Source organism: Oryzias latipes, chromosome 18 (genome assembly GCF_002234675.1).
Source record: "Oryzias latipes chromosome 18, ASM223467v1".
NCBI lineage: Eukaryota > Metazoa > Chordata > Actinopteri > Beloniformes > Adrianichthyidae > Oryzias > Oryzias latipes.
The window spans coordinates 10,002,056-10,017,509 of NC_019876.2; the positions used below are offsets into that span (position 1 = coordinate 10,002,056).

At 43.8% G+C, this 15,454-nt stretch overlaps 1 protein-coding gene across 42 annotated transcripts in view; it reads left to right on the forward strand.

Annotated features, from left to right (window-relative positions):
• Positions 1-15,454, forward strand: part of LOC101165843 (receptor-type tyrosine-protein phosphatase delta) — a 496,446-nt gene that overhangs the window by 426,522 nt on the left and 54,470 nt on the right. For all 42 annotated transcript variants that reach the window (XM_023966287.1, XM_023966285.1, XM_023966296.1 and 39 more), the window contains one exon: positions 14,281-14,469. In XM_023966287.1, the coding sequence (XP_023822055.1) occupies positions 14,281-14,469 (189 nt within the window). The remainder of the gene's footprint in view (positions 1-14,280; positions 14,470-15,454) is intronic.

Genomic DNA, 15,454 nt, shown 5'->3' on the forward strand with positions numbered 1-15,454 from the left:
ATTTCCATCAGCCACCTGCCTAGCGGTCCGCTGCCCTGCTGGTAGAAACGTGTGTCGCAGGCTATGACGCAAATCTTCGTTGACAGAAATGTTGAATTTTAATATTTATTCTACACATTCTTACAGCATTGGAAAACGTTAAGAATGTTTGTGTCTTGTTTTTCCTCCTACAGAAACCATATTAAAAAAATATATATATTTCTCTCCCCCATCTTTTTACATTATCAAACATTTTTGAAAATGCTCCAGGGAGCCACTAGGGCAGCGCTAGAGAGCCGCATGCGGCTCCTGAGCCGCGGGTTGCCGACCGCCTCTCTAGTGGGTCTAGATGACCCAACTCCCAATGTCAAAGTGCCTAGGATAGCACAAGGGTTAATGTGAGTAGTACCACTTTGAGGCCATTTTCTTTAGTGGGCACAGATTCGTTGGCCATTGCATGCTGAACTGTGAGGGTAAGTACCCCCTTTACAGTGCCAGCATAAAGCAGACCTCATAAATGGAGAAAGGAAATCATTGTTACGACTCGTGACCGAAGGAACCCAAACGCAGGAAGGAGGAACTCGAACTCAAGTAGACTGTCACAGATTTACTCGAAATCTCAAAGAAGTCAAACATCCAGTTGTACAAACAAACAGGACTCTGCGACACTGAAAACAACAAGGACAGAAACTTAAATAACAAACCACATAATCAGGAAACTGAAAACAGCTGAGAGAAACAGGTGAACACACAGAAGGGGGAGGAGGAGGGTGCAGCTGCCAGCTGATCCATGACATAACCCCCCTCACAAAGTCCGGCTCCCAGACGGACCCCGACGAGGCTGATCAGGGTGGTCACGGTGGAAACGGGCAATCAAGTTTGGGTCGAGGACGTGGCGCTCTGGCACCCACTGACGATCAGCAGGGCCGTAACCCTCCCAGTCCACCAGATACTGGACGCCTCGACCAACCCTCCTGGAGGCGAGGAGTTCCCGAATAGTATACACAGGATCTCCATCCACAATACGAGGTGCAGGGGGGGGCACGGAAGGAGGCTGAAGAGGTGAGTCCTTTGCAGGCTTGAGTTTGCTGACGTGGAACACCGGGTGAACTCTGAGAGTACGGGGCAGACCAAGCCTGACTGCCACAGGGTTGACGATCTCAATTATGGGGTAAGGACCAATGTAGCGAGGCATCAGCTTCCTAGAGCCCCCTTTGAGTGGAATGTCTGCGGAAGAGAGCCACACTCGATCTCCCACCTTGTATTCAGGGGCGGCAGTCCTCCGGCGGTTGGCGACAGCGGTAAACCTCTCTTGGTTTCTCAGCAACCGGAGTCGGAAGTCCTCCCAAAAACGACGACAACGCCTCACAAATGCAGCAGGACCCGAAACCGAGGCCGCCTGCTCCTGGTGTGGGAAGAGAGGCGGTTGGTAGCCGTAAGCTGCTTGGAAGGGGGAAAAACCGGTGGTATTGATGAGAGAGTTGTGTGAATATTCTGCCCAGGGGAGATGAGATGACCAGGTGTTGGGGTTCTTTGAGCACATAGCTCGTAGAGTGGTCTCTAGATCTTGGTTGAACCTCTCTACCTGGCCATTGGTCTGGGGGTGGAAACCGGAACTTAGACTGACCTTGACTCCCAACATTTTACAGAACTCCCTCCAGTAAGAAGCTACAAACTGAGGCCCACGATCAGAAACTATGTTCTGCGGAAGACCGTGCAGACGAAAAACGTGTTTTGTCACCAATACTGCCATCTCCTTGGCTGATGGTAGCCCCTGTAGTGGTATAGCATGAACCAGCTTGGAAAATCTGTCCACTATCGTCATTATGACTGTTTTTCCCTTCGAGCTGGGCAGACCGGTGACGAAATCCATAGCAATATGGGACCACGGCCTGGAGGGTACGGGAAGAGGTTGAAGAAAACCAGCAGGGGGAGTTCTGGGAGTTTTTACACTGGCACACACAGGACAGGAGGCAACAAATGCCCTTATGTCTGAAGACATGGTGGGCCACCAGAATCCTTGGGCCACCAGGAAGGCAGTTCTCATAACTCCAGGGTGGCAGGCTAACCGGGACGAATGTCCCCACTTTAGGACTGACGGACGAAGACTGGAAGGAACAAACAGACAGTCTGCCGGACAACCTGGTGGTATATTTGCAGGATCAGAAACCAAGGCCTTGACCCTGCGTTCCAAGGACCACCATGTAGCACCCAGAACTAAATGAGACGGGACAATGGGGCTGGCTGTAGTTGAATCTCCACCCTCCTCTCTCTGATGTAGACGAGACAGGGCGTCCGGCTTGGTGTTCTTGCTGCCAGGGCGATAAGAAAGGGTGAAGGCAAAACGGTCAAAAAACAGAGCCCACCTAGCTTGGCGAGGGCTTAGGCGTTTGGCAGTCCTGATATACTCCAGATTCTTGTGGTCCGTCCACACAAGAAATGGTTTCTCAGCACCCTCCAGCCAATGACGCCACTCCTCAAGGGCTAGTTTAACAGCAAGTAGTTCTCTGTTCCCAATGTCGTAATTTCTTTCTGCAGGAGAGAGCTTGCAGGAGAAATACGCGCAGGGATGGACTTTATTATCAGACGCCCTCTGAGATAAAACAGCCCCCACCCCCGTCTCAGACGCATCCACCTCCACAATAAATTGTTTGGAGGGATCAGGCTGAGTCAGGACGGGAGCTGCAGAGAAGCGTCTTTTCAGCTCGGAAAATGCTTTGTCTGCGCCCTTATCCCAGATAAAAGGTACCTTAGCTGATGTGAGTCCATGCAGAGGTGCAGCCACGTCACTGAAGTTTCTAATGAACCGCCTGTAGAAGTTGGCAAACCCTAGGAATCGCTGAACTGGTTTGCGTCCAGTAGGAACAGGCCACTCCAGAACGGCCCTCACTTTGTCCTGGTCCATGAGAACTGATCCAGGTGAGATCACATGGCCAAGGAACTTTGTGTGTGTTGTGTGGAATTCACACTTCTCGGCCTTACAATACAGGTGGTTCTCAAGGAGGCGCTGGAGTACGGCTCGGACGTGCTGCACATGGGTCCCGAGATCTGGAGAAAAGATCAAAATATCGTCCAGATATACAAACACGAACTTATTCAACATGTCCTTGAGCACATCGTTAATAAGACTCTGAAAAACAGCAGGTGCGTTTGTGAGCCCGAAAGGCATAACCAAATATTCAAAGTGGCCATTAGGGGTATTAAAGCCAGTCTTCCACTCATCCCCCTCACGTATACGGACAAGGTGGTACGCACTTCGGAGGTCCAATTTGGTGAAGATCTGGGCCCCCTTTAATTGATCAAAGGCAGTCTGTAATAGGGGTAAGGGGTAAGTGTTCCGAGCAGTGATGCAGTTCAACCCCCTGTAGTCGATGCAAGGACGCAACCCCCCGTCTCGTTTGCCCACAAAAAAAAATCCTGCTCCTGCAGGAGATGAAGAGGGACGAATGATGCCAGCCTGGAGACCCTCCTGGATGTATTCCTCCATAGCCTCCTGCTCAGGACGAGAGAGAGGATATACATGTCCCTTGGGTGGATGTGTTCCTGGCAGAAGATCTATGGCACAATCATAAGGACGGTGAGGGGGAAGGGACTTGGCAAGGATCTTGCTGAACACAGAACCAAGGTCATGGTATTCAGTAGGAACAGTGCTAAGATCCAAAGGTTCAGGGGAAGGTCTCTTGACTGAGGAGCGAATAGTGGCTGCAGTTAAACAGTTCAACAAACAAAACGAACTCCAAGACAATACACGTCCTGAAGTCCAGTCCATATGAGGGGTGTGTCTGCACAGCCAGGGAAAACCTAAGATAACCTGTGGTTTCAGCGATTCCACAACAAAAAATCTCCGCAGTTCAGTATGGTTACCTGACACAGTTATATGAATTTCAACCGTACGTGCAGACACTTTATGAATAACTGCCCCATTGATGGCATGAATATGCAAAACTGGAGCCAAATGTTCAACAGGAATCTTGAGTGTTTTTATTACTTCATGAGAAATGAAGTCGCCATCTGAACCAGAGTCAATTAAGGTCTTAAGCTCTTCCTGAACTCCTGCATAGTTTATTAAGACCTTAGTTGAAGGCCTTGAGGGAGAAGAAAAAGACGAAATCCGGCTCACCAGTTCCCTCCTTGCTGATGAACCCTGTCGTTTCCCGGGCAGTCGCGCACAAAATGTCCAGACCGTCCACAGTACAAACAAAGTCCAGCTCCCATACGGCGCCGCCGCTCAGCGGGCGTCAGACGTCCTGCACCCAGCTGCATGGGCTCCGGGGAAGGAACGAAATCCTGGCGAGGAGTGCTGGAACGGAGCGGAGGATCACTCACAGGAGGAAGCGGGCGAGGGCGGGGACTGGTGTTGCGGCGTCGCTCACGACCCCGTTCCCGCATCCTCCGATCAATACGAACTGCCAGATCGATCAGCTCCTCTAGGTCCTCTGGAATCTCCCTCGCCGCCAGCTCGTCCTTGAGGACGCTGGAGAGACCCTGGAGAAAAACGTCCACGAGTGCCTCATCCGCCCAGCGGGTGCTGGCGGCCAGGGTCCGGAACTCCACGGCGTAGTCAGAGGCGCTGCGCGGTCCCTGCTGGAGGCGAAGAAGCTCAGACGCGGCTGCTCGATGGGGTGTAGTAGGGTCGAACACAGTGAGGAGGTGGGTTGAAAATGCTCGGAAAGAGCGGCAAAGTTCTGCTCCGCGCTCCCACTCTGCCAAACCCCATCGTTTGGCTCTACCCGTCAGAAAGCTCAAAGCAAAAGCAACCTTGCTCTGCTCGGAGGGGAACTCGTCGGGGTTGAAATCAAAGTGGAGGCGACACGAGGTGATGAACGCCCGGCAGTCCTCAGCTGTTCCATCGAACGGCTCGGGATGGCCCAGTCTGGTTTGTCGGGTCGAAGGTGAAGGAACATGCTCCAGCCTGGAGAGACGATCGTGGAGCTGTTGCATCCCGGACATGAACCCACGCATCTCCTGAGCCAAGGCCAACAGCTCTTCACCGGCGGCGGAGCCTCCTTCACCCGATGATCCAGGTAAGTCCCTCAGCTGGGAACCTCCTGTTGGGTTGGTCATGGTCGCAGAGTAATGTTACGACTCGTGACCGAAGGAACCCAAACGCAGGAAGGAGGAACTCAAACTCGAACTCAAGTAGACTGTCACAGATTTACTCGAAATCTCAAAGAAGTCAAACATCCAGTTGTACAAACAAACAGGACTCTGCGACACTGAAAACAACAAGGACAGAAACTTAAATAACAAACCACATAATCAGGAAACTGAAAACAGCTGAGAGAAACAGGTGAACACACAGAAGGGGGAGGAGGAGGGTGCAGCTGCCAGCTGATCCATGACAATCATTGCTAATATTGGCAAAAGGGGTGAAACATTAGAGAAAGACAGAGGGGAAAATAGAACAGATGCCGTCATTGAATTGGCACAAAACAGAATTGGTGCCTTGCTTTGGTAGTTAAGAGCTCTTACGTTTGGTTGAGTAATTTTGTTTGTGTGAAAACAAAAGCATAATTAACAGTTCTCTCTCTTGTGCCAAATCTGAATATGTCAGTGGAAAGGAAGCTGAGCTGAACTTTCCGTTGTAGAGGATGTCTTCTTCAAAAAGGTTTTTTTAAACAAAAAAAAAGGTAAACAGCTTCTAGTGGTCAAGAATTTTGTCTTAATCTGCTAATATGTGGGACCCGTTTTTAGTTTATATCAAAAGAAAAGTGAAACAACAATGTAAATCTAAAATTCATTGACATTTGCTCATTTTCTGTAAAGAACATGAATTAAAATTCTGTACATTTTGACTGACGGGATACTGTAAACCCCACCCCATCGCTGCCCCCAAGCACCCCCACCTGCGAGAGCTCTGGTCAGGCACCGACAGGGCCGAGGCAGCCGGACCAGTCAGGGTCTGGCCTCAGTGGATGTCTGAGTTTCTGAGACCCATCTTGAACATCCTCTGTATAGTACAGGAAATTCTGTGAAGAGTTTTGAATTGGATTAGTTGCAAGTTTGGACTTACTGTCAGTTTAAAGGTGTTTGAACGTCTTCCTTGTACATTTTAAAAGGGCTGTTGACTAGCACACCCTTTTAATCTTCTTTTTCACATTTTTCTTGAGTGTGGAAGGCACTTTAATCATTGTGGCTCCTTTTCAGATTGTATAACCGTAGTGGTGGGAAAATAGGTTGGATTCAGTCTGCTAGGGAAAGTAAGCACTGCTGTCTTCAAAGATTATGTTTTGTGGCTTTCCTTTTTCCTTTTGTTTTTTTTTTTTTTCCTGGTGGAGGTCGTATGAGAAAATGTGCGACTAAAAGCAGATTTCAGACTGGGCAAAAAAATAACCTTAAGTACAAAGAGGTGGGAAAAAAGAAAAAAATAGTAAAAAGTGCCTTAAATTCCTCTTCCAACATCTCTGGATACTGAACAACAATAATAACAATGTATTGACGGATATTTTTCTCCTTCATGCCACAGCAAGTGACCTGTAACAGCCCCTTTCAGGAGATTGTATCCACTCAAATAGGTCCAGAAAATATATCTTATTATGGCCTGCAGGGATTTTCCCAGAAGAATAACCGCAACTGTTGGGTGAAAAGACTCGTTCCACTCGGTGAGAAAAAGGTCGGGCCAAATCCAATCCTTGTGGAACAACCTCAGAACTCAAGTGGGAATGTGACTAGAAAGCTTTGTTTTCCATGGCTTCGATTGGAAACCACAGCTTCAGAGGTTTAAGTTTTTTTTTGTCTGCAATATTTATGGAACCCAATCTGTTTTTGTTGTCATCAGAGATCATCTTCTGCTCCTTTGAGCTATGTCCTTATGAAGAATGCTTTCAGTAAACATTAATGTTTTTCTAGCATAGGAATGTTTGCTGCACTGTTAGATGTAGGGTTAAGTACATTAGCAAAAGCTTTAGGATTTGCTGGAACGCCACTCGGTGCAAAGAAAATGCAGACTGACAGATGCTCGCGCTTGTTTTCGTTGACCCAGTAAAGGTTTTTTTTAAGCCAAAGAAACAAACACTAGATTCTGATGTCTGACCTGAGAGCCACGTAGCAGTCAACGCGTGTGGCATACTTAGGTTGACACCCTGGCCTAATGTGCTGCTCGTCTTTCCCTCTGAAGAACCCCGACCCATGCACAGAACCGCGTTTGATGTCATGTAAACATCCACCTCGGCGTGCATTCATGCAACTGTCATGACGAGCGAGACATAAACAGACGCCGCTAAACCGAAACTGTTAAAAGATCTCGCTCAGGCAAGGGTCTGTTTGTGCGTGACAGAAAATGATGCAGAATGTCTGTTTGCACTCCAGCAGCACTTCATTGACATTCAAGGAAAGTACAATTTTACTTTGGCTTGTGTTGTGTTAGGGTGATCAATAGATATAATCTACTAATGGCGTGACTGTGTGTCCAATGGCCTTATGTCATCTGGAAAAATCTGCTCACTGTAGTGCTTTTTAAGCCAATGTCCTTTTTATTCTCATCCAGTGCTTGGCACCACACTCTTGTATGACTTGATAGCCTGGCAGTGGCTAATGTGTGCAAATTGTCATTGGAGTCTTTTTATATCAAGCACCAGTGCTCAGCATTTCTTTAGAAGGTGACTTCAGCATTTCTTCCCTTCCATCTCATTTACCGTGTAGATCCATTGTTGAATATACAGTAGGGGTCTGTAAAGCAGGAACTGCCCTTGTCTTAGCCCGTCCTTCAGATTGCAGCCCTCAGCAAGGATAGGAGGTGGTGAGGAGAGTATTTGAAATAAAATAAAAAAAACCTTCCATTTTTGTTTTTATCTTTCTTTCTCTTCAGGTTTTCCTGCCTTACAGATATATATTATATTTATATTTTATTTTGGCATTGGAAAAGAAATAGTCGTTCACACCTTTGTCAAATGTTATATATATTTTACTTTGTCAAATCCCAAACCACAAAAATATTTCCCATTTTACCTATTACATTAATTTGTTAATTAACCCTTGTGCTATCTTAGGCACTTTACCATTGGGAGTTGGGTCATCTAGACCCACTAAACAGTGCTCTGAACCTTTTTTCTTCAATGATTTGTGATCTTCACTGGTGTCCATGGATTACATGAAATCTTTCCACCTTTATCCACCTTTGTCATGGTAGGGAGAACACGTCAATGTAAGGTTGGGGTCAGCTTGGATAGCACAAGGGTTACATTGTTTTTGATGTGCTTTCACCAAAAAAAAAAAAAAAAAAGGAAGCATGTATTGAGTCACAGACTGGTTAAATGTCAGACAATATTTTCATGGACCGATCTGTACGAGGCTGAAGTGGGCGTCCAATTCCTTTTAACATCCAGTTTCTCTTACCTTTTGAGGGTAAAGTTGATCTCCATCCTCTGTAAAAGATCTGCAGCTGCCTTAAACTTTATTTATACTCTAGATTTTGTAAAGGAAACCATTAAAACGTGATATAGATGATTTTCCCCTATAACCTATAGGTCACACACCAACTTAAGCCTCGTCGGACTTTTAAGGTGTGACAGAAAAATGAATACATACAAAAACCTGTCGTTTCTAAATATAATTATAAGCATGAATTTGAGCAACTTTATTAGCAGCATCCACGTAACATCGTTCAGCTGGTTGCTGATTATTATGCATAATTACTATGGTGTGTGGCAACAACTGACACAATAAATTCTAATTTGGAGTAAAGAGTCCTGGGTTTTTTTATTAAATGCAGATTTCTTTCTTATTTGAATTTAAAGCTTCTTCTTTCTTTTCCTCAACGGCTTTTTTTCTGCCAAAAGAAACTTTTCAAATACATTGATTTCAATTTAGCTATGGGTGGAGCTGCTTTAAGAAAGGACTGGATGGAATTTTGACACGTAACCAAGCGACTTGACATTCGTCAAGAATGAGTCCAGTAGTTTTCCAAATAAAAAACTTGCTTCAGAATCGGATGTGAGCTAAAACGTAAAACCGTCCCAGTGTACCAAGTGTCCCACAGACCGGTACCGGTCCAAGGGGTTGGGAAAACTGTATTAACACAAACTAAACTGTATTCATTCATTTTATCCCTGCATACTCTTATTGGCTGGGGTGACGGGGCTTGATGGAGCCCTATTTGTTTTTGGGCAAAACAAAAATTAATTTGTCTTTACTTTAAAGTTTGCCTAAAAACTTCCCAGCTACCCTAAATTAAGATTTTTAAATTAACCACACATGGATGTAATAAAACAGGACATTGGTAAAAAAAAAAAAAAAAAATTATAATAATCATACAAGTAATTCAAGGATGCCATTGGGTCGTGGCTAGTACGTTGCACTGGGAAAAACCTGGTTTTATCATCTAAAAATGTGAACCCAGGTTTCTGTCTGGCCATATAGGTTACTTGATTAATTATTTTAATATGTACTTTTAAAGCTTCGTCAATACTCCCGAGTTCTCAAAGAATGTAAAGCTTGCGTGATTAAACAGTGATTCATCTGATTTCCTTTCAGCATCTTGGCCTTGTAAGGACAATATTGCAGCATCCCTGTTGATAGGAGTTGTTAATCACAGCTCAAGCCACCAGATGTCTTCAATTTCCTGTCTTTTATTTATTGTCACAATGGTAATTCACTTTACTGTGAAATAGATGAGGGTACAGCGAAGAACTGCAAGCAGCTTGAGAGCGTTACAAGGCTTTTGTTTACATTATCTAAATGACAAGATCTGGGTGAGACATGGCTTCACACACCACACTGCTGATGTGAAGATCGTTTTTGAGGAAGCAGCTGCGTTTTCCAGCCTACGTAGCAGCACATTGTAAACTCCACTAATAGCTTATTAATTGTACATGCACCGCCTGGGGTCACATCAGCTGTCTGTGGTCAAATTGGTTGTTATTGTACAAGAGGTCATTATTGTAAAGAAGAACATGTTCTTAATAGGTTACCTGGTGAAATAAAGTTTAAATTATTAATAATAATAAAAATACAGGCTTGGTGAAAGACCCACCCCAATAAAAATAGTATTTTTGGTGTTTTTAACTACTTCTGTCCATTTTTCTCATGATGAAAGACAAACATAAAGAAAACTAAACTCAAAAGGATTTCTGTATATAAATTGTTGGGATTCAGGGGCAGATATAAAAAGGCTGTTTGAAAAAGCTTGATGTGGTGTAAACTGATGGGCCAAAAGTTTTCTGCTCTGCTCCATTGAGATGCAACCATTTGCAGACAAACAGATCCATGTACAGTACGTCTTTGTTTTCTTTGTCTGAGCGCACAGCTTCGAAATTGTTTGCCATTTTTGCTGCACTGCTAATGTCAGGCTGAGACTGTGAGGGGCTGTAAGCTGGCAGGAGAGCGGGTAAACAAAGGAATGATGGAAGTGTTGGGGGGCTCACCAATGCCCCCCCCCCAACAACTCAGAGGTGAATTTGCGATGAACTACTGCCGCTCTGTTGAAACTGTCCCAGAAAAATTACATTTTGGCTAAAAACTGCATAATCATAATTAAAAGACCATTTGGGACGTTTTCAAAATAGATACAAGGCGATCAGAGTGGGACTTGAAAACAAAATTCTTTTTTTCAGCTCACTAGCCTTTTTTATAAATGTTTAAGGATTTTCTAACAAAAGTGTTTTTATTTCAAAAATGTGCATAAAAGCACAATCTCATTTTTTCTTCCGTATTATCCCACACCTTTTTGCTTTTTGAAAAGGAGGCATTTAAATGCTCTATAGAGGAAATATTAAAGGAAAGCTGGTTTATCATCACCTAAATGCGGTTTGAGAATAAACTCCTTTTTCACTGGAGTTGCTTTTTAGTTCGCATGGATCGTCACATCCAATTACTGTATTCAACAGGCCTCTTCACTTGTAGGCTTGCTTCTGGCTATTGTGTTTGATCAGGTATACTTTTGACTCATGTAGGATCAGCTAATTGTCTGTTCGACCTTGAACAGGCTGGAGGGAACTTGGACAGGAAACTCTCTTGCACAATAAATTCATTTCATTCTCTTTTTTTTTTTACCGTCTCTCTCCACTTGAATGACAAGCACCATTCCTCACATTAAACTACTTTTTCAAAAACACATGAAAGGTGCAATAAATGGTTACAGCCAGCCTTTCTTTTTTACTTCCCGCTAGTCTTTTGATGGAAATGTAGTTCTGAATTTCAAGCTTTGTGGCTTTTCATAGCTGCCACTTTAAATGTCATTCTGATAGTATGAATGTGATTGTGCCGATGTAATAGAACAACCTATCTGGAACCATGATCTAAAATGAATAAAGATGAAAACAAGTTTACTGTGTGTACACTCTCACCCCCTAACACGTTCTGTCTGTAGGAATAAACATATTGGGAGGTGTTTGTCTTGCAGAAACCTTATACTTGCATATTTTCCTTTTTACTTGCATGCTTTAGTCATAACTATCCTTAAGTGTGGATATGGGTTGTCTGCTAAAAATGGGCAAACCTGCAAGAAATATCAAGGTCGTAGACCACTCGGTGACCCCACAGAGCGAAAATGTTTAAGCATATTTTTTCATGGGATTGCAGTGGGTGACAAGTCATAGCAAACACTAATGCAACATGCAAGGGTAAGTAAGGGGGATTTGGTACAATGCTGACCATTAGAAATATGGAAACTAGACAGTCAGAGCATAGTTTGTGCGGGCGTTCCACGGTAACCTCTGTATCACCTGCACACCCTGTCCATTGAGCGTTTGCATGCGTCCAATAAGGAGCCAGTTTCTGCACCTTATCAATGACTAGAGTGTGGAGTGAGGATACCACATGACAGCATCACCTATACGTCATAAGTGCGTGTAACTTACATTATCGTTACAAATACTTAACGATACACTTACCACACACACACAACAACGGTAAGTTCCATTTCCATGACGTCTCTTAAGGTGTCCATTAAAAATCACGGAGAAACTTTAAGACACTGCTGCGCTTCCTCTAAGATGCAGCCGCTCCTGTCTACGACCCCAGACAAGCCCAGACAACCCGAAACTCTGGAGGACCCATACAGGTCAACCCCTGTACATGTGAATAAGGCGTAACCCTAGTGCTATCCTATGACCCTACCCTTACATTGACGTGTTCTCCCTACCATGACAAAGGTGGATAAAGGTGGAAAGATTTCATGTAATCCATGGACACCAGTGAAGATCACAAATCATTGAAGAAAAAAGGTTCAGAGCACTGTCTAGTGGGTCTAGATGACCCAACTCCCAATGTTGAAGTGCCTTGGATAGCACAAGGGTTAAGGAAGGAGCATCTCCTATTACCCTAATGCACACTAAAAGATAAAACAAGATAGCATTATGTCAAGGAGTCACAATACCAGTCCTTCAGAATGCATGAGGAAAGATGTTTCTTATATTTTTCAGCTCAAATTATTCCTGTTTGAAGTCAATGCAAGCACTATATATGATTAGAAGTCATCTATCCGGATCTGCATCTTTAGTTCAGTTTTTTTCCTATTTGGTTAATTAAATTTACTGTTTTGTTTTTGCTTTGCTTTCTGCAGTCCCAATTTAGCTTTCATTGTTTTATTTCCAAGCTAATTATTTTCAATTGTTTTCACATTCAGTCTTCCCTTCTCTTCATTATATCTTGGTTGTGTCTTTATGGTTTGAAGTAGCTGGCTGCCAGTTCTAGCAGTTATTGGGGTTTGAGTCCAACAGGATTCTGAGTCAAGCATAGTGAAGCAGTGTTGTTGGAGGGGAAAAAAACTGAAGTGACCATACCTAAGAAAGGAAAGAAGAAACTTGACCCTGTAAGATGGTCTGAAGAAAGACAAGGTCTGGCTGTGGCTAAGTGAAAGTCAGATGGTATAAATACACCAAAGCTTTGGGGTTTGAAGCAGAAAGCAGGTGTGAACAATTTTCCTGCTAATTAAAATACACAAAAAGAAGGACAGAGCTCTAAGCAGGTCAGCTAAAACTCAAATAAACTAAACTAAAAACCTAGAAACACAAGTGAAATGATAGATAAGTGCTTACAACAATAAACAAACTAAAACAAACATGCATGCTGGTGTTTGAGTCACCTTTTTTCGAACGCTCAGAAAGCTGTTCATCCTCTCAGGCAGAGACACAGTTGCACTGAAAAGTTTCTTGGTTTAATATGAAATCCCTCACTTTTAACAGTCTTACGTCTGCAACGTCTTATCCGTTGAGGTAGTTTCTCGTGCCAGATACCCAAAGGCATTCTTGGTCGGCGGCCATGTTTGTTCATTTTGTTGTGTTTAGTGCTGTGGCATCTCAAAGCTGCTTCCAAACTAATGACTCCTCATGAAAAATTAATCAGGAGAGAGTTTCCAAAAAGGTGGTGTTTACAAAAGCAATGGAAGACATTAATTAGCCATGTCACAGCAGGGAAAGAAGACTTGAAGCACCATATGAACCTCTCTGGCACTCAGACTGAGCAGGTCTTCTGCTCGTGCTAAAGATTGGGGCGTTTTGCACACAGACATTTTTATGTTGTGCAAATTTTCCTATGTGCAGTCCCTCAGAAAACAGCAACCTCAAACCCAAAATACTCTCTTTCGAATGACAAGCTTCAGACAAAGCTGCTTCAGGCTGCACCTTCTTTTTGGTTTGCTAAAGAAGAACAGTTTTGGAGAAAGGTGTGCTGTGAATTATCATTCGTATCTCCGATGGCAGTGAGACAGTTGGTTAGCTGTGAAGAAACGGGCAGAAACAAGACAGCTGAGACAGCAGAGCAAATCCACCTGCCATCATCAAAGGGCATCAAAGCTCCAGCTCTCAATGCAGAATCTGTGTGGTTGTAGCACTTTTTCCCCCCCATTGCTACATGAGTAGTTTCACATCAAACCACTTCAAACTACTTTATCAACATTTAGTTTTGTGAAGAAGCTGCAGGAACATGGGACATACTTCTCTTTAGGTCCATCTATAGTTCCTACTTTTAAACCTGCAGAGAATACGACGCAGCTAGATTACTGGCCTTGTTTCAAAAGGCTTGTGTAATCCTGAGCAGCTTCCAGTGAAGGAACATCTCTCAGCCCATACTGAGCTGCTAGCTCTGTTATTTCAGTATTCAAAACAAATACAACTGTCTTTGTTATTCCACCAGCCAGCCACCTCCGCTCTACAGAAACTATGTCCTAGAAAACCACACAGGTTTTTCACATTTTTGGTTAAACTGGCACTGGGAACGCTTTAACAATAGATCAAAAGATGATTGGAGTGGGACCTTTAAGTTGCTTTTATTTATTTTTTTTACTGTCCACTATGGTTTATGGTTCACATGGCGACTAACGTGCTCGTGTTTGACCTCTGCTACAACATGTCTACCTTTTTCCAGAGGACCAGCTGCCCCCTGGTTTCCCCACCATAGACATGGGCCCACAGTTGAAAGTGGTAGAGCGAACACGCACTGCCACCATGCTCTGTGCTGCCAGCGGCAACCCTGACCCAGATATCTCCTGGTTCAAAGACTTTCTCCCTGTCAACACCAGCAACAACAATGGCCGCATTAAACAGCTCAGATCAGGTAGGTTTCCTCAGCTGAAAACTCTGTTTCAAAGCAAGAAACCGTCTTTCTTGTTTCTTCTATCTGATGTATTACTCCAACTGTTTTTCGGTTCTTTCATTTTCCTCTTCTTCCCATATTTTAACTTCTCTTTTGGCTTTTATTTCTTTTAGGTAATGGCATTGTTTTCTACTATTTCCTGTCCTTTATTCTACGTACATCCCCGCTGTGTTTTGTCTGTGTGTGTTTCCCTTTGTCTTCCAGTGTTGTCATGGCCTGTTGGGATGTCCTGCCCCTTCTGTATTTGCTGGCTAACGTCTGCCCCCATTGCTCACTCCTGTGACTTTTTACAATGACTTATTTTGCTGGTTTTTGGTCATTCACCGTCCACTGCATTGGTGCAGTAGTTTTTTAAGAATCATGATCTTCATTCTTTAAAAGACAATACTCCACACTTGGCTTCATGCAGAACCCACTAACAAGTGTACGTGCTTTAAAAATAGGAAATCATCATTATCCTACAAATGTTCCTAAAATGTTTGCTGCAGTTTTAGGTGAAAAAAAAATAAATAATTTTGAACACTAATTAGCCACAGCAGTGCGTAAACCTTCATCAAGCTTTTGTTACCCCTTGATTTTTGACTTTACAGCCCCTGCTTCAGTGTTAAGATGTCAGCTTTGTCTCTTTTTATTTTTTTTATTATTTTGCCTGTATCGCAACCCCCCAGTACCTGCTCCAGTATCCAGAGTTTGATTTCAACATCTTACAAGAAACTACTTTAGTACTTGTGCATTAAAATCCCACAAATGGTCTTAGAGCTTTGTTGCTAACAGGTGGTTGTACGTTAGTCCCCGCCCCCAAAATGTTAATATTTAGGGGCTAGGGCATAATTCCATTAACCCTTTAACCTCGGATTTGTCGCAGCAAAACCTAAATAACACATGCTCTTTGACCTACCGTAACTTTAGGACCATTAATGCGATCTTTGTGTGTTGCATATCAGCG